At 40.5% G+C, this 19095-nt stretch overlaps 1 protein-coding gene across 1 annotated transcript in view; it reads right to left on the bottom strand.

The window, feature by feature from the left end:
- Positions 1 to 19095, bottom strand: part of PAPLN (papilin, proteoglycan like sulfated glycoprotein) — an 84577-nt gene that overhangs the window by 3124 nt on the left and 62358 nt on the right. The window contains exons 15-27 of the mRNA XM_087721945.1: positions 18791 to 18947; positions 16890 to 16976; positions 13096 to 13360; positions 12891 to 13005; positions 12267 to 12396; positions 10668 to 11301; positions 10402 to 10539; positions 9491 to 9615; positions 9012 to 9150; positions 6225 to 6362; positions 2513 to 2640; positions 1213 to 1321; positions 753 to 928 (exon numbers count right to left, since the gene is read on the bottom strand). Of these exons, the coding sequence (XP_087578071.1) occupies positions 753 to 928; positions 1213 to 1321; positions 2513 to 2640; positions 6225 to 6362; positions 9012 to 9150; positions 9491 to 9615; positions 10402 to 10539; positions 10668 to 11301; positions 12267 to 12396; positions 12891 to 13005; positions 13096 to 13360; positions 16890 to 16976; positions 18791 to 18947 (2341 nt within the window). The remainder of the gene's footprint in view (positions 1 to 752; positions 929 to 1212; positions 1322 to 2512; positions 2641 to 6224; positions 6363 to 9011; positions 9151 to 9490; positions 9616 to 10401; positions 10540 to 10667; positions 11302 to 12266; positions 12397 to 12890; positions 13006 to 13095; positions 13361 to 16889; positions 16977 to 18790; positions 18948 to 19095) is intronic.

Raw genomic sequence — 19095 nt, 5'->3', positions numbered from 1 at the left:
GGCCCGAGCATTCTGCCAACAAAAATGGACTCTCAAGCTCTGTTTTTGGTTGCCATGGCCTGCAACCCTCTGGCAATGAAAACAGAGATGGAGGGGGGGGGCACATGCGAACTTTGTTTTCGCTGGCAGAGGGTTGCAGGGGGCCTTGGCAGCCGAAACAGAGCTTAGGAGCCCATTTTTGCTGGCAGAAGCACTGCAGGCCTTTGCTTCTTTCTAGGGCAGCCACGTGAGCCAGATCTAAGTACCCCGTGGGCCAGATCCAGCCACCGGGCCTTGAGTTTTGACACTCCTGCTGTAGCTGATCCCCCCATCATCTTTTCAAACATATTCCCTAAAAAGGGAAGGTTGGGGACAAGACAGAAGTTGTCCAATATGGATGTATTGAAATATGATCTCTTCAGGAGAGCATACACTACAGCTTCTTTGAAGGCAGGTGCCATCTCGCCTTCACACAGAGACAGTGACCACTTCCAGATGCAAATACTTCTCTTTCAACTCTGCCTTCCATATACATATGCTTTCATTAAAGATATCAGATATACTATGTGGTTCTAAAATTTTTTTAAAAAAGGCTCAGAAGTATGCTTCATGTACAGGATCAGCCAGGTGTGTTTCTACAGAAGGTCTACAACACAAAACATTTCCAGTCCTCGAAGGAAGCTAAGCACATGCCACATATTTAAGGTTGCAGCTGCTGTGAAATCCAATACTGGAGATTAGAAGAAAATTTAAAAACAACTGTGCACACCCACCTTCTGGCCGCCTTTTGATGACTTTAACATCTGTACTGGCACTGACTGAATGATTGCCACTGTAGGCATTGCATGTATAGGAGCCCTCATCACCAAGCTGAACATTGTTTAGAAACAAGCTTCCATCTTGAGACACACGGATACGATGACCATCTGATCTTACTGGAACCCCATTTCTATGCAGAAGTAAATAATTAGCGGTGTTGCAGTTGCTGTACTCTGTCCCCAACTCCCACTTACAAGGAAATAAAGGGAGGGTTAGTATTCAGAGAGTCTTCCAAGGAACACACAAATAAACAGGGTTATTTCAAATGAGTTTGAAAAACTAAATCCGAATTCATCTTCCAAGTAGATGGAAGATGATAATTCCATCTACTTGGAATTGATTATAGCTTGATAATTTCTTTCATGTTTTAGTAGTGCTAGAGAGATAAGCAAATGCAGTTGATTTTTTTCTTACCTTGACCATCTTATGTTTACATTGTTTCCCATCACATCACAATGAAGATGAGCATTCTCCCCTTCAGACACGGAAAGCCTGGGCAGCAGGTCAATAATTCTCAAGTCTCCTAAGCATGAAAAGAGTGTCATCAATTCCAGGAAGATATTGCCCGAGGTCATCAAATTATATTCTGAAAATGCAGCTCTTGATTAAACAGCCCTGCTCATCATGTGCAGTTCGTCTTTCTAGCTGAAAGACTATCTACGTGGGAGAAAAATCTCGACATGATACGCACAATAGAATTCAACACAGAGAAACACTGTGTAACCAATCAGCTACACTTAAGTTCTTCTCTATGGCTGTCCTACACTGATAAAAGTAGGAACTGTTTTCATAGCAGTAACTATACCTCCCTCCTACATTTATTCTCTCTCGCACACAAAAAAGTCACTGCAGCACCCCTTTCTTATTTCTAGAACAATATTTCCACTAGGATCCTAAACCAATTTGAATTATCTTAACCGGCACCACCAATGTAAAAAAATGTATTGAATAATTTTCTATCTTTCTTGAACCTGGCAAAATTTATGTGAAACCCTAAATATCTCCCTCGGATTATTTGATGGTATCATTGATGAAAGTAAACTGATCTCATACCTAAAGGGAGTTGTGAAGCCACAGTATAGAGCAGGGGTGTCAACCTCAAGGCCCAGGGACCAGATCCGGCCCACAGGTTGCTTAGATCTGGCCCACTGGACCACTCTGGAAACAGCAAAGGCCTGGCCTGTGGTACCTCTACCAATGAAAAAGGAGCTCATGAGGGCTGCGGGCAGCCCTCCCAAGCTCCCTTTATGCTGGCAGAGGGTTGCAGAAAACTGTTGCAGCTGAAAAAGGAGTTTGGGAGCCCATTTTCACTGGCAGAGCACTCGGGCCACCATGGGTGCCCCTGACACGAATGATGCCAAGCTGACCACGCCTGCCCTGGCCATGTTCCCCCAGCCCCCTGAGGTCAAACACGACCCTGAGGCGGCCCTCAGTGAAATCGAGTTTGACACCCCTGGTGTAGAGATAGTTCTTAAGCACAACATTCAACTTTTACTAAAAAAAAATCTTGCCATCAGGTTTTAATTGCTGGAAATATGCTGAGAAAGTTCACTCTCCAGACTGGATATATTAATCAGCAACTAAAGCTTAATTTAACAACAGTAGCAAAAAAAAAAAAAAAAAAAAAAGACCACATTTTTCTCCAGCAGCAATTTCATTACTTATATTTGGGTAACATTGAAGTAAAACTTCCCCTCCCCCCAATAACCACTACCTCTAGGTCTAATTTGAACTTTTTTCTGATCTTGGTCCCGGCCATTAGAAGCAATGCAGGTAAAGAAGCCAGCATCTTCTGCTGCCAGATGACTGATTAGCAGGGCACCATCAGGTTGCTGCCTATGCCTAGAAATTAAAATTGCCATGAATTTTAGAAGAAGAAGAAGAAATACATTTATTCACAGAGTATTCTCCTTTTTGTGAGAAACTAATGGCTCAAAATGTATAGTATTCTGAATATAAGCTATGAGCTCCTAAGGTTCAATGGGATCAGGTGTCATCAGTCCTGCTTAATTGCTGCAAGCTAATTAAGAGTAGCTGGGTTACATTGCACTAAGCCATGGTTTGCTGAGGAAACCACAGTTGGCTGGGTTCTTAAGGAAATACAAGCTGTAAAGGTATTTGGTTTTTCATCCTGTGTAAATCGGTCCACTCGTAGAGTTAATCTTTTTGAGCAGCTGGTAATATGTTGGTGGTTTCACTTAAAATATGCAGGAGTCAAAAATACAAAAAGCATTGGGCTGAGTATAATTACATTGCAAGGTACCCATCCAGGCTGTAAGCAGTTTAAGAACAACCAATATCCAGGTTGTCAAATGACGGTCTTTGCCAGATCACCTCAGGCCACAAATATTGAATCATTAAAATGAATGAGTTTCTACGTAGATAGGATGAAGCAGGAATGTATTATAGAGAGAAAGCCTCTGGGAGAATTAGGACATCCCTTTGATAGCCTGCCTTCCGGTTCTTCTAACTGATGTACATGGGAGGGGGGTCTCCCTATTTTATCCGCACAGTAAGAACTTAATGAGAGAGGATGAACTAAGGATTAGTGGCTGGCCCAAAGTCAATTCAGAATGCTGTGATTGAGAGAAGATTTGAAACTGCCTAGTCCTAGATGCTGATCATCACATTATGCTGTGTTCCATCCATCCTAATCATGCTTGGGAAAGCTCATTGAAAATAAAGGAGGGACAAGCTGTCTGTTCAGGTTTTCCCAGATTCATTTTGTAAACATGGTGCATTTCAGGCCATCTTACTCAGCCTTCTTTAGCTGGAGCTACTTCATCTGTGTGAATATGTTCTACTAAACCTAGGGCAGTAAAGGGTATGAAAAAGGGGTGATTGATTGGGTTATAAATACTTGTTCGGTGATTGTTCAAACATACTGTATGGTAATGCAGAACAAGAGGGAGTTTCAACTCCCATAGCATCCCCATGTGGTCATGTTGGAGCTCGGTGGTGCCCAATTTGCAATTACAATGTCACAGTGACTTGTGGTCACAATTTCCAACATTCCTGGCCCACTTTCCACAAGTAAAGCACTAGGGAAGCTGGCAGGAAGTTGGAAATTATTTTTGCTGCTTTTTTGCCTACCTGTGATGCTTAGCAGCTGCCTGTGGCATTCTTCTGGGGCACCTGCACATCTACCTATGCTTGGTAGAATTCATCCATGGCACCTCCTATGGCACTGGCCAACAGCACCCATCCTGACCCTCCTATACCACCCTGCCCTACGCTCCACATGCATCATGCATGTCCCCCCCAACTTGTGGCAGAAAACACCAGCTTGATTGTGTAGGACTTCTGCCTCTTCTCACTTCCCACTTAATGACCCCCATGGTCCTAGGGCTACAATGAACACTGGGACTACAAGGATTGCCATCACTAAACAATGTTCTCACATGACATGGCACTTTATGTCCACATTGCTTAACTATAGAAATTCTGGTCCCAGAATTTCTTGTGGTAACCCAAGGGCTACCTGTCACAAAATGGGCTCTATTTGCCCAACTCATTCAGTAACAAAAACAAGCCAAGGCTAAGGTTAACGATGTGAGTATGCTTTTGTTAAGCATGTTATATGAACTCAGCTGCTGTACATTAAACAGTTACAAAGACTTCTAGCTCAAGAAAAAAAAAACCAGTTACCACAAAAGGTTATACAGAAATTTATATGGAAATGATGACCAGAAAAATGTAAGGAAGTAGGAGAAAGAAATGCAGGAAAATGTGAATAGGAAATGCTTTAAAAAGGCCTACTAAAATATTAAAGTATAGCTGTAGATTAATACAGAGAAGAAAGTGTCCTAAGGGAAAAAACAGAAAAGGAAAATTTACAGACAGTTATCCCAAAGGTGCTTTTTCAGGAGGCAACTGGATTTTCTTGTTTTTTCTTTGAAGATGTTTCACTTCTCATCCAAGAAGCTTTTTCAGCTCTGACTGGATGGTGGGGAATGGAAGGATTTATATTCCTTGCAGACAGCTGGTCATTTGCATCCTTTTAGAGGGTTGTTGAAGCCCTTGGAGGTTTATCTGTGTCCTCAGGGTCACCTGAGTGGTGCTCCTGGTTCCTATAATCTGCAATCCCCCCTCCTCTGAAAATCCATTCCTCCTCCCACACCATTGAAAGGGTGTTCATCCCAAATTGCATAGCTAAAAGTCTGTAGAGCATCTCAGCCATCCAGGTCATGGTTGTCCCAAAGGTACTTTCTCAGGAGGCAACTGGGTTTTCTTTTTTTAAAGACATTTCACTTCTCATTCAAGAGGTTTCTTCAGCTCTGACAGGATAGTACAATCACGCGAGCGATCGTGGGTGCACCTAGCTACACCCACATTACACCTATCCTCCGCGAGCTGCACTGGCTGCCCATTGGTCTCCGGACACGCTTCAAGGTGCTAGTCGTTACTTATAAAGCCCTTCATGGCATCGGACCTGGGTACCTGAGAGACCGCCTCCTGCCAATTACCTCCCAAAGACCGATTCGATCGCACAGACTAGGCCTTCTCCGGATCCCATCTGCCAGCCAATGTCGGCTGGTGACCCCCTGGGGGAGAGCCTTCTCTGTTGCAGCTCCGGCCCTCTGGAACAAGCTCCCCATGGAGATCTGGACCCTTACGACCCTCCAGGCCTTCCGTAAAGCCACTAAGTCCTGGCTGCTCTGGCAGACCGGGGGCTGTTGAAGTATCCAGCCCCACGGTAACTATGAATGTTGTTGTATTTTAAATTGTTGTTTGTCTTATTTATTCCCTTTCCCCTTTTTATTGTAAGCCGCCCGGAGTCCTCCGGGAGTGGGCGGCATACAAGACTAATAAACATAACATAGCATAACATAGCATAACATAACATAACATAACATAACATCATAACATAACATAACATAACATAACATCATAACATAACATCATAACATAACATCATAACATAACATCATAACATAACATCATAACATAACATAAACATAACATAACATAACATAACAACATAACATAACATAGTAGTCTTCAAAGAAAAACAAACAAACAAAAAACAAAAGTCCAGTTGCCCTCTGAAAAAGCACCTTTGGGACAACCATAACCTGCATGATTGAGAATCACTATAGACCACGGGTATCAAATTCAAGGCCCCGGGCCAGGTGCAGCTTGCGGAGTGCTTAGATCTGACCTGCGGGGCCACCCTAGAAACAGCCCATTTTTGCTGGCAGAACTCTTGGGCCACCAGAGACACCCCTGCCCCAAGTGTCATATAGCTGGCCATCCCCACCCTATCTCCGGAGGTCAAACACAACACTGATGAAATTGAGTTTGACACCCCTGCTATAGACTTACAGACACTTAATTTACTTATTTCATTGGAGTCATTGGGCTTTTGCACACTTAGTACAAAGACAACAAAATGAGAGCGTAATATTGTCAAGAATACCACTTACCTGGCAGATGAAATAGGACGGCTATCTTTCTGCCATTCAATGGTCAAAGAGGGGGAAGCCTCTACACGACAAGGCAGCCTGACTTGTTCGCCAATGCTAGCATCAACTACCGAAGGCTCATTCTTATACATTTTTAACCTGCAAAGTAGATGCATTAAATGTTTTTTTAAAAGGATCAGAATTCCTTCTTTCATTTTAATCACTCTTTTCAGCAAGTGTTGAAAAGTTCCTTGTCAATGGAAAGGTTTGCCATTGGCAAAAGATGATATCTCAGCCCAAGGCAAAATAATTCCAGAGCAGTTGCTCTCTGTCTCTAGGTGGCTTCCTGGTTTTTGAGAAAATAGCTGGGGGATAAAGTGGTAGAAGTTAGGCCTAGAACACAAGTGGTGAACGGCAAAGAGTGAATCTGCTGAGTATATCTCCAAGGATTTGTGATTCCTACTAGCTCAGCAGTTGGCAACCATGGCTACATAAGCCTTTGCCCATCTTGGGCTGTTGCACTAGTTACAACCTTATCTGAAGACATGAGGACTTTAAGATAAGATAATCTTTATTGTCATTTTTACTGTGATTATACTGCCACACAATAAAAATAAAATTCTGTTGCCTGCTCTCTAAAGAAAGTATATATCTATACACATACATACTGCGGATCCTATTCAAGCATCACTTTTATATGCCGTGTCCTGGATAGAAGGAAGTGAACTACCAATAATCTTTTCTGCCGTCCTCACCACTCTCTGCACCGCCTTCCTGTCTGAAGCAGTAATGCTTCCAAATCAGATTTTAATGCCGTATAACAGGATGTTCTCTATTGTCCCTCTATAGAAAGTGGTAAGGACAGGGAGAGGAAGATGTACTTTCCTCATGTGACACAGAAAATGCAGGTGCTGCTGTACCCACTTCACCAGTGTCTCACTGTTGAGTGATCAAGCTAGCTTTACTGAGGTGATTCATGCCCCGTCATCATACATCTAGAGTACTGTACCAGGCTCTATATGGCTATTAAAAGCTATCCAGAATTTTCAACTGCATAAAATGCAGCAGCCAGAATGCAGTTGTAGATGGGAATATATTACATCTTATTCCGGGCTCTACATTGGCTTCGCATTAACCTTTAACTGCAATTTAAAGTACTGATTTTAACCTAGAGAGTCATTTATGATTTGGCTCCAAGTTACTTATAGATCTGCATTCTCCACTGGAGTTGGCCAGACCAATTCAATTATGAGGAGAAGGAACTGGTTGTTTCCCATTTTCAGGAAGCTTGGGGGAGAGAGGGCAAAGATGGAAGTGTTGCTTTTCCTTTTATTGGAGGTTAGATTAACCGTGACATTATCTCCTTTCAGAAGAAGCTAAAAATGGTATATGAATTCGATAAATGTATCTGCATTACATAATTGAACTTTAGCCCTTCTCTCTTTTCGTCATGATTTGAACATAAATGGACCATTACAGAGAGTCTTCTTCAACAAGTATACGGCGCTCTCTCAACAATTTTACAAAATGTAGGTTTGTATAATTACATCCCTTTTAACAGTTCCCTTGGCTACAGGCCCAGATAATGCTGATAGCCACCAGAATCCCATGTAACAGAATGTTCTCCTTATAATTTATCTGGCCATGTGTGATGCTTTCAGCAAGAATTTCAACAAAATCATGCAGCTGTCTGGGAACCTACGCCAGCCTGTTAATCCAGATATAGTAGGTTAGGAGGTTTACTCCTATCCTGTGAGCAAGAATAAAGAATAAAGCAACTGAATTGACACATGATTGCAAAACAAATGACTCCCACTCCCTTTGATAATGTTCCATGCATGCACTTTAGCTTTTGAGAGGAGGATTATTTCCAATTATTGAAGCTAGTGACAGTTGCTACAGATGGACGCCTCAGAAATCAATGAATAGAACTGGGAATGGCAGATTACCTACTCCATTTTTACTCTTTCTCCTGGACAGCTTTTTTTGCAGAAGGTGGCCTGATAGTTACCCTTGTCACTGAAATGATGCACTCAACCCCACTGCCATACTAAGCTATTTTTTAAAAAGAGACAAGTTGCTAAAAATAAGCTCTTAAATTTCATCATCTCTCTCTCTCACTACAGCCTTTCTTAGTTCTTTTTAGTAGCGACATTCTAGAATGTGACTCACGGTTCTTAATGAGAGGATACCCACCTATGCAAAAGAAGCAATTTTGAGCTGATGATGCTTGTGAACCTTGGCTGCAAGCAGGCCACTGACTTTTATTACAAAACTGCCCAGTGATCAGTAAAAATGAGCTATTTAAATAATTGCTTGTCTGCAAAAGAGACCTTGTTTTGCTAGAATCTCTTTCCTGCAGATATAAGTTTTATTTCAACAATGAATATTTATTAAGCCCAGTAATTAATTTCTTAATGATTGCTTCCTTCTAACAGTAGGTTCCTCGAGGAGCCGAGCAAAACACAGAAAACTGCCTAAGGCATAAAATGATTTCATTAAAACACTTTGATATCAACGGTTGCTTAAATTAAGTTCCTTAGGTTCTTTCAGTTGCCTGATCAGGTCCAACCAGTAAGAAAGAAAAGGAAAAAAAAATCTTAAAAAAACCCTAGGTTAGAATTGCTCCACATTCTGTATTGTAGCCGTAAAGAAAATGCAGGGCTGATTTCTAAGCATTTAGATTAGATACAATGGCACTATGATTAAATAGCCTGCTGTTGTTTGATCAGCTTCCAAATGCATCTCTAAAGAGCGCACAGCACAATATGTGGAACATGAGCTGCTTTGGGAAGTTGAAAGCTATACCTGTATGTTATTTGAGGATGCAGAGAAGAAACATGTGACCACCTGTCATTAGTTCCTGTGCCAAAGACTCTGTGCTGGTGATTCTGATCATGAGTAAGTTGATGCCTTCTTCCCTGGGTGAAGGTAGATTGAGGGATTTCTACACAAAGAAACAGAACAAAGAAGCCATCAGGATTTGACTTTTAAGAAATCTTTGGGGGCTGACAAAGGGATGGTTCTTTCCAGGGTTTGTTTGCCCAGGAGATTTTCCTTGTACTAAGTTTCCCATAAGATGGAGGAGAGCTTTCCAAGCATTGGGATGGCAGAGCAAGAAAGGAGTTCCCTGGATAAAGACAGCATTGGTTTTGTACTCTGATGAAATTTGGAAAGGATATCATTTTCCATTGATGAAAAAAGAATTGTAGAACAACCTGCTGGCTATATCAGGACAAGCAGTTTCTTGCTTTATGGCTGTTATGAGTAACAAAGAATAAAATAACCTTTGATCAGCAACTCAATCTGCCTGCGTTCCACCCTCCCATTTGAAATTGTGCACGTGTAGATGCCAGCATCCTCGGTCCTGAGATGGCTAACCACCAGGGAGTTGTCAGATTGGTAGGTATGCCTATGGGGAGAAAAGATTAAAGGGTTGTCAAATGTGGTAAACTGGAAATTGCACCAACTCAGTGGCAGTCACTGACAGAATCAGTTAACATAGAATGACATATTCAGTTGACAGTGTCAAACTGACAGTGTCAGTTAACAGTGTCAAATTGATAGCAATTACTCTGGTTGGTTATGGGAATAAGAGCAAGAAAGTGATGCTAAAGATGAATCGCTGGCAGGTTTCGTACTGGTTATGTGAAGACAGTGAAGTACAGTTAGATCTCAACTTAGGACCACAGTTAAGCCCAAAATTTCTGTTGCTAAAGCAAGACATTTGTTTAGTGAGTTTTGCCTCATTTTATGATCTTTCTTGCCACCGCTCTTAAGTGAATCACTGCAATTGTTAAGTTAGTGACATGATTGTTAAATGAATCTGGGCTCCCCCATTGACTTTGCTTGTCAGAAGGTCACAAAAGGGGATCACATGACCATGGGACACTACAACCAGTTGCCAAGGATCTTAATTTTGTGACCATGGAGGTGCTGCAATGGTCGTAATTGTGAAAAATGGTCATAAGTCACTTTTTTCAGTGCTATTATGATGTCAAACAGTTACTAAACAAACTGTTGTGAGTTAAGGACTATCTGCAAAGCAGCAATGGAAACATGCATGTAAACCTCACTCAAGTTCATCACATGATCAGAGGTTGTAGGTTTAGATACTGACAAATTTCAAATGTGAAACCTATGACCTCAAAGTTCCATTCATAGGGGATATGGGGGTGAATCCAGGGGTCAGTCCTACCTATCAGAGGAGATTGGCTGTCCGTCTTTCTGCCATTCAACTCTAGAGAAGTGGGAATTGTCTGTCTTACAGAGAAGACGGATGCTTTGTCCTAGGCCTGCTTCCACTGCAGAAGATTCTGGTCCATCCAAGAAGATCCTGAAAGATATGCAACGGTTTCCCCAAAATGGACATGCATAGAGGATTAGATACGAACTTGTATGAAGCATGATTCTAAAATATTAGCAAGACATCTTCAATATTTCTGTGCTAATGCAAAAATGTACCTGTTCAAAGAATATTGAAAAGTGGATTCTGGTGGGGTTTGATACCCAAATCTTCTCCGTGTTAATGCATCTGCTCCAGATTCCCTCCTCCACTCGTCAGCCTCATGTTGAGTGGTCTGGCCATTCACAGTCAGCTGCTTCTCTGAGTGTCTGGAAATCACAGTCTCACTCAAACCATGCAAATGGTCTACGGTGTCCCTTTTTATTTCATCAAGAGTTCTTGAGCGATGAGAATTTTCTGACTGGTTTTCTAGCAAGCTAGTTCCTTGCTCAGATTCAGGTAAGGCATCTTGATTGGAGGAAGTTCTATCACTATGACCTTCATTTCCTGTTCTATGAGTTATAGTTCTTCCAAATTGTTGTGGATTTACCTCTGTTTTCCCTTCTTGCAGTTGAGAACTAGAGGGGATGTTAGGACTTGCCACATGGTGGTGAAGGCTCACATGGCTTCTTCCCATTGATCCATGGCAGGTGTTCATGCATTCTTCTTCAGTAGCAAAGTTGTTCTTATTCCCATGGCAACTTCCATACCAAAAACGATTGCATTTTCCAACATCGCTTACAAAATACCAACGTATGGTCCAATCTGTGCAGGAACCATGGGCACTGGGTAACATACACTGGACAGGATAAGCTAGCAACAAAAGCCAGGAGAGAAATGATATTCGTATGCTTTTTTATTTATCATGCTATCAAGTACTTTGGCTTCCTATATTGTACTTTTCCCATGCCTGCATGAATCTCCTTCCGGCCTAAAGCAGTAATTCCTAACTTCACAATCCCCAGATTTGTGGACTTCAAATCCCTGAATTCCATAGCTAGCATCACCATTTATGAGAATTCTAGGAGTTAATGTTCTCACACTGGGAAGTTGCCAAGGTTGGGAAACACTACACAAAGAATTATGTAATATGTATGAATATAAATGATTTCATCCGGGAGCCTGAACTAGTTTTACTTCAAAACAGAAATGTGTTGGTGAGTCTTTCTTATGAAGAGCATAGAATGTATAAATTCATCAAAACCTAACCACAAAACACAAAGAATTTTTCTATGCAAGGAATATAAACAATAGAATTCAGATATAAAGGTATTTATATATTTCAAGTTGAACTTTTTAAATCAGATTTTTGATTATGTAGTACGCAAATAGTCCACATTCAGTGACCACGTTTTCAGCAAACTATTCAAAGTTAGGATGGCCCTGAATGAGGGGACTTACCACTGTTCCTCATGGTTGTGGCTGTTGCAGCGCTTATGTGATTAACATTCTTTGCCATCTTTTGGCAAGCAAATTCAACAGAGAGGTTAGCAGGAAGTTGCACATGGTGATCACATGACTAGAGTATGCTGTGACCACACAAGATTTGCCTGACGATGGCAACTGGAACTGCTGCAACTGCCATCACAAGTCAACAGAGTCATGTCATGTGCTTTGCGAATGTGTTGTTTAATGACAGAGCCGAAGGCCACAATTACCATCATTAAGCAAGACTACCTGTACATATAAAATACCACCAAAATGATTCCATTGGTTGCTGCTATTTTTCTGGAAAATACTAAATGTGAAGCTACATTTCAAAACCAAATGTCACTTACATTGACTGAATCTTGTGGGACATCCTTCCCCTTGAGGCCCTAAAGCAGAGGCAATGTTGTCATAGCAACAACCATACATAGAACCTCGGCATTCCTCTGTTGGTAGCTGCTGGGCAAGAACTTGGCTTGTCTGAAAGAAAACCAGATGTTACTCTGATTATACATTCAAAAGTGTTTATGAAGTAGCACATTCAACTGAATCAATCCCAGAAACAATTCATAATTCAGTTACATTTTTACTACAGAACAAAATATCCCAAAGCTACATTGCTAACTTTAATGTGATGAATGGAAACAGCCCATTATACCCTGTGAAAGACAGCAAAACACTTTATAATATTTTGCTGTATCTTAGCGAGAACTTGGAGGAATTGTCTGTAGAAATAGAAAAAGCACAGAATTGTGGAGATGGAAGGAACCTTCTCTAGCTTTTCATTTGGAGGGGCAGAGGAACTGATGAACTTTTGAACCTAATTCAATTTGCAGATGTTTATGGGAGCATCAGATATATCAAGAGGACACAGGGAAACAGCCTTGAGTTTGGATAAATGCAGCCGTTGTATATGGGGAAGTAACTATATTCCAACATGTCTTCTAGAACATGTAGAAGTTTGCCTCACTTACTGTTGGAGTGGGAGTAACAGGATTTCTGCTTATGTCAACATCACTGTAGTATTGTGTGCACCCTTCTTGGTTAGGTCCCTGGGAATGTGATACTCCATCGGGGCAGCATCCATATCTGGGGTGGGTGGGAAACCAGTAACATGTTGAAAGCAATCCAATAAATCAGCTTTGCCTGCAAATTGCTCATTCAGTGAGCTAGTCCTACCTGCTCAGATGGCAAGAATCAAGTGGGCAACCTTGGCCAAAGGGACCTGCTGCAGTAGTGCGACCATCTGAACAACATCCATGAGGAGTATGGTTGCAGTCTTGATCATTACTACCACTGTTTGGATAAGAATGGGACCGACGGGACACAGAAGAGTCCGAGTAAGAATCCCATCCAAGAGGTAAGAAATTGGAGCGAGGACTTTCATTTAGCTGGACCTGGCGATGAGTAGAGCCAGCTTGGCTTATTCTTTCATGTCTAGAAACTGAAAAATATAAGAGATAAAGTCCTTTGTACCTTTAAAAAAACCTTGTACTGTAAGTACAGGTGATCTATCTCAGGTAAGCAAGAATGTGATGGATGGAGGGAAGGCGCAGGGATATTGGGGTAAAAGAAAATAAGAGAAACCTGTGTGTAGATCTCACCACTACACACCTCTAGTTAAGAATCTGCCCCAATGAAATAAGATTACAAGCTAGCTATATATATATGTATATATAGTAATTGTAATTGTAATCTTATTTTCTTTTACCCCAATATCCCTGCGCCTTCCCTCCATCCATCACATTCTTGCTTACCTGAGATAGATCACCTGTACTTACAGTACAAGGCTTATCACTTGGTGTAGCACTCAATCATAATGCAGAAAGTCTTAAAATAAGTAATTGACTACATTACATTCCCAAATTAGAGTAATGACCTCTATTATCAATTGTTAGAAATGAGGAGTCCGATAGCACATTATTAGGCTATCAAATGTTATTAAAAGGCATACATTTTGGTGGCCACTCCATGCCTCTAATAAAATGAGTTAGTCAGTCTTTTTCAATTTGTTAGTCTGATAAGGTGCTACCAGACTATTCCTGATTTTTGGTTACCAACATGGCTCTCCTACAATATCAATTGCAAAATGGAGTCTATTAATTTGACAACAAAATAAAACTACCCTACTTAAAATAGTGGTTTTTGTTTGTTTGTTTGGTTGTTTTACAATATCATTAGGATCATAGCTGAGACTCCTTAATTGTACATGCATATAACCTGAAAAAAAGTCAGGGAAATAAAAATGGTCCAAAGACTTAGGTAGCAGCTACCAAGGCAAGTTATTAATATTGAGCTAACTCCTTGCTTCATTCACAGAACTATGGAATGGACAAAAGACAATACTTTCCAGTGGTAACCTCTTATGTTTTCTCATTATTTTTCCTTTCACAGAGATCAAATCTTTGTGGAGCAAAAATGGGAATAAACACTCAAAGCATTTGATGGATGGACTGGTTGCTGGGAAGCAGGTACTTTCTCTAGGTTAACTTTCTAGGAGCCCAGGAAGATTACTTTGCAGCTGTAGCTATAGTTATCAGACAGAGGGGTAATAATAAAAAGGGAGTGGGAGGAAACAGGAGCTTGATGCGAAGATTAGGATCAAGAGAATAAAGAAGTGTGCTATTAATTTTTTATACTTGCATACTTTCCTGCCCATAATATGGATGGAAAACTTAATAGGTATGGGAAAACAATAGAGGTTTAGTTCCACTTCACATTACTGCATAGTAAGGTCTGGCATACAGATATGAAACCTGAACACATTAAGGAATATTGTGAGAGGAGAAAGAAAAGTTTTCTTCTTCTTCTTCTTCTTTTTTAACCTGAAATTTGTCCTCCTTCTTTTTCCAGAAATCAGAAAGAATAGAATAGAATATATCTTTATTACGGTCATAGACAAGCAATAGACATCATATTACAATATATTAAAATAATAATAATAATGACTATTACTGATTAATAGTGGATAATAACATCCATGTTAAGAAAATTCATGTTCTCAAACTGTTAGGGTCAATCCCTACTTTACATGAGTGAAAAGCCGATAAGTATGTGAATAAATATACTGTTCCAAAAATTGTTAAAGATATCTCCAAAAAATTGGTACAAGTTGACAGCTACAATTCTGTAAGCAATTTTTTTCTCATTGCAGCAACACAGAATTTTGCCAAAGAATATTGCAAGTCCAGCTGACTGAGCTCTTGAAAAAACCATTTATACTGTAACGGGACAACTCATTGCAGCCAATTTGCCACTCATCATGTTGGCTGTGCCAAATTAAACTTACAAACCATGTTCAATTCACCACAGCCAACTACAGCCAACTCAAATCAGGACAACTTGCCATGTCCAATTCATCATAGGACAACTTGCTGCGGGACAATTGAACAATTCAATTATTTAAAATGATTTTAACAATTGTTAATGTTTGTCATTCACATTTCATTTTGCCCCTCTTTTGGCATCCTTTCTTTAATGATTCTATACCACTATTTCTTTGATATTAGTGTAACTCTTGTCCCGCGGCAAGTTGACTGTAACAACTTGGCTGTGGTGAGTTATCATAGACTCCATTTACACTGGGACTAAATGGCATACAATAACATATTGTGGACAGTTTTCATTTGAATGCAGTATGCACAGGATATAGAATGAATACCATTTCTTTTTTTATTTTATACTCATTTAAGACTCAAGAAGACTGAGCACGATCAGGTTTCAAAATGTTGTATTCCCTTTGCCTCTTATTTATAGTTTCTTATTGAATATCACTAATGAGGAAACATGAAGCATGAAAAGGAAGCAAAAAGTGTGAGCTTGGGTGAAAAATCAAGGGAAAAACATCTTGGTCATCTTGGCTGATCCCTCTCTCCTCAAAGCTAAACAGGGATTGCATTTAGTCAATATAGCCAATCACCAAGGTATCCAGAAGTGTAGTCTAGCCCAAGATATACTAATAGTATACCAGAAGAAGCCGATTCACTTACAAGAAAGCAATTTAGTCAAGAATCCATCAGTTTCTATTGCCCTAGGAGTCAAGGCTAGCTCAATATTATTTTTAAGTAAAATTGACACATTCAGTCAAAGAACAACATGATTTCCTACTTTTCGGGAAACATGTAAAGTATCAGAAGACACATGATTTAAGTACCAAGTACAAGTAGGGTAGAATTGCCTGAGAAAATTATTGTATCTTTAAGTTAGAAATTGGAAATACTGAAAGGCAAGGCTTGCCCTATGCCTTCTGCAAAACTGTAAATGATTTTTTTTAGGATCTACTCTGAAAACACTAGTTGTGACATACAGTTAACAAAGCCTTTTAAATTTATCATTCAAGTTCATTGAAGACTTCAGGCAAGTCTTTCCTGACAGTTTCCTGACAGTTAGAACAATTAATCAGTGGAACAGCTTGCCTCCAGAAGTTGTGAATGCCCCAACACTGGAAGCCTTTAAAAAGATGTTGGATAGCCATTTGTCTGAAATGGTATAGCGTTTCCTACCTAGGCAGGGGGTTGGACTAGAAGACCTCCAAGGTCCCTTCCAACTCTGCTATTGTATTATTGTAAATTGCAAGGTGGATCTCCAGTGAGGTATTAGAACTGGGACTACCAATGCATTATCCATAAGCAGCAATCTCTCCCTGAGCATGTTCTAGGCTCCAGGTGATTTGTCCTATATATCTGATTGGCAGGTCAACATGACAACTATTTTTGTATAGGAGCTCCTTTCTCTCACACAGCTATAACATCTCTACAATTTCCAAATGTGCAAACTGGTTCCCACTACATTAGTGACTAGGGGCGGAAGCAGATATCAATTTATCTCCATCTTCATATTCATGTCACCTTTGCTTTCTGGCACTGTCACTGAGAAAAGCAGGAAAAGGAAGGCAGGCTAGTGGGTCTAAAGCTTTTTCCTTACAAAACTACTAGACTACTAGATGAAGGAAGGCCAACTTGGCATTTCCAAACCTTCAGTGCCTTGATCAGGATGGTAGCGGGTCAGTAACGTCCGACGACTGATATTGAACCCTGTGATGTCTTGCATACTGGGAACCTCTGCAGGAATACAAATAATATCATATTATTCTGTGTAAAAAGACCCACCTCTACTCCCACTATCATCAGTTAAAGGGAGCCTACAGAATACTTGTAGTGTTAAAATGGCACTTCAAAATAGATGGAAAGAAAACTCCATTAAAAAAGACAAGGGAAAATGTTCTACAGACTTTAATACCCAGAGTATACAGTAGAAAATATTAATATTCCTTAAGAAAGAGGCAAAATTTCAAGAAAAAAAAGAGTACCATAAATTAAAATGTAATACAAATGTGCAAGGAATTCCCATTTGGCTCTCCAGTACCCTAATAATATCTCCTCCAAAACTCCCAAAGTGTGTGGAGCCAAAAACTTAGGATCCTTTGTTTTCCTTGTTTTTTAATCATGTTGGGGGAAATGGAAAGGGTGAAATGAGTTCCTTAATTTTTCTAGACTTTCCTGGTCTTACTTGATTTCAATGGCTTTTTATACTATTGATTGTGGTATCTTTGGGGAACATTTCCAAGGGTTGGGAGTAGGAGGCAGTAGTACTGACTCTCCTTTCCCTTGAGTAAGCTCCAAGTAGCATTAGTGGGGTGGAGAATTCAGCCTAAGATTGTTGACCAGGAATACTGGCAAAACAAGATCCCTGCTCTGCATAGTTCCCAGGGTTTGACACTGGGGAATTATCTTTAGTTAATATCTACATGAAGTAGCTGGGTGAAGTTATCCAATGGCATGGGGTCAGATATCACCAGTATGTGGATGTTACTCAATTGAGTATCTCTACCCTGGCCAATCAAGTGATATTGTTGAGGTTTTCCTCTGGTTATTAGGATCAGGATGGGGAACTACAAGTTTAAGCTCAACTTTAGAAAGATCCGGTAGCTATGGATTCAAGGACCCTACGTTTTCAGAGATTTTCCATGTTAGATCGGCGAAAAGCAGCAGGCGAGAGGTGTGAGTGAGTTTCAGCACTTTTTATTGCAAGAGTAAGTGACTGCACTCTGCCGGCTGGGCTGCTGGAGCTCGCCTTTTAAGAAACCCCGGCAGAGCAACTGGCCAATGACAGTTGCTTAAACTTCCCAGGGTTTTGGCAACCAATCCCGGTGAGCATGAGAAAACATGTAAATTTGACAACGTCCGTCCGTCCGTAACATTCCACTTCTAACTCTTGATGAGAAAATTACTTAATTTGTTGCAGTGGTTAAGACACCAGGCTATAAACTGGGAGACCATGAATGTTAATTCTATCTTAGGCACAAAGCCAGCTTGATGATAGGGAGCCAGTCCCTCTTTCCCAGCCCTAGGAAGATGACAATGGCCCATGACCTCTGTTTTCTAGTTTGATTGATTTTTTAAAAATTGTACATTAAAAAGTCTTAAGGTTTAAGTTGAGGATTTTTATTTGGAAGAACAGAATATAAATCAAGTCACCTAAATGATCTGAATGAGCCTCCTGCGTTTAATCCCTACAAAACACAAATCATAAAAAATATTTTTCTCTTACTGAACTCCTGAAATTAATTTACTGACTTCAGTATTTGACTGATAAGGTCCAACCTACTAAGGCAGAAGTTCATTCTTTTTTTTGCTAACCTCATTTATTCCAACATGTATCACATCATCCCATTTTTTAAATAAACCAGTAATCAAACACAGGAGACAAAGACTTCTGGGTCATCAACTCAACATTTCTGTACAGGATGTTTCATGGAGGTATAATTTAACATGTATAAAATAGAAAGGCCTACCAGTTAAACAATATGACGGTGGCATTCCTATCTATTCTAACTTCCCTGATGTCTTGGAAGTAAATGCTACTTTGCACTTACGCTGGGGCAGGTGACAAGGTTGTGTATTGCAGCTCCCAAGCATGGTTGGTATCTGTGGCTGTATCTCTTGGCAAATCTCATGGCCGTAGAATTTGGAATCCCCATCAGCACAGATGACTTGGCGGGTTCGGATACCAGAACTGCAGCTTTTTGAGCACTTGATGAAAAGATGGTAGGGATTAAAACAATGGACAATCAGATGAGAGGCAAAGAATCATCAGATGAGGAGCAAAGAACCACCAAGGGGCCAGAGACCTTGTGGGTGAAGTGTCAAGGGACAAGGCTGCAAATACTACTTGGAGGTT

The sequence above is a fragment of the Thamnophis sirtalis genome, unplaced genomic scaffold (assembly GCF_051295495.1).
Source record: "Thamnophis sirtalis isolate CommonGarterSnake01/CBP01778 unplaced genomic scaffold, rThaSir2_p1.2 scaffold_1, whole genome shotgun sequence".
In the NCBI taxonomy this organism is placed as follows: Eukaryota; Metazoa; Chordata; class Lepidosauria; order Squamata; family Natricidae; genus Thamnophis; species Thamnophis sirtalis.
Note: the sequence above shows the minus strand (reverse complement) of the source record. Positions and strands in the feature narration are given on the sequence as shown.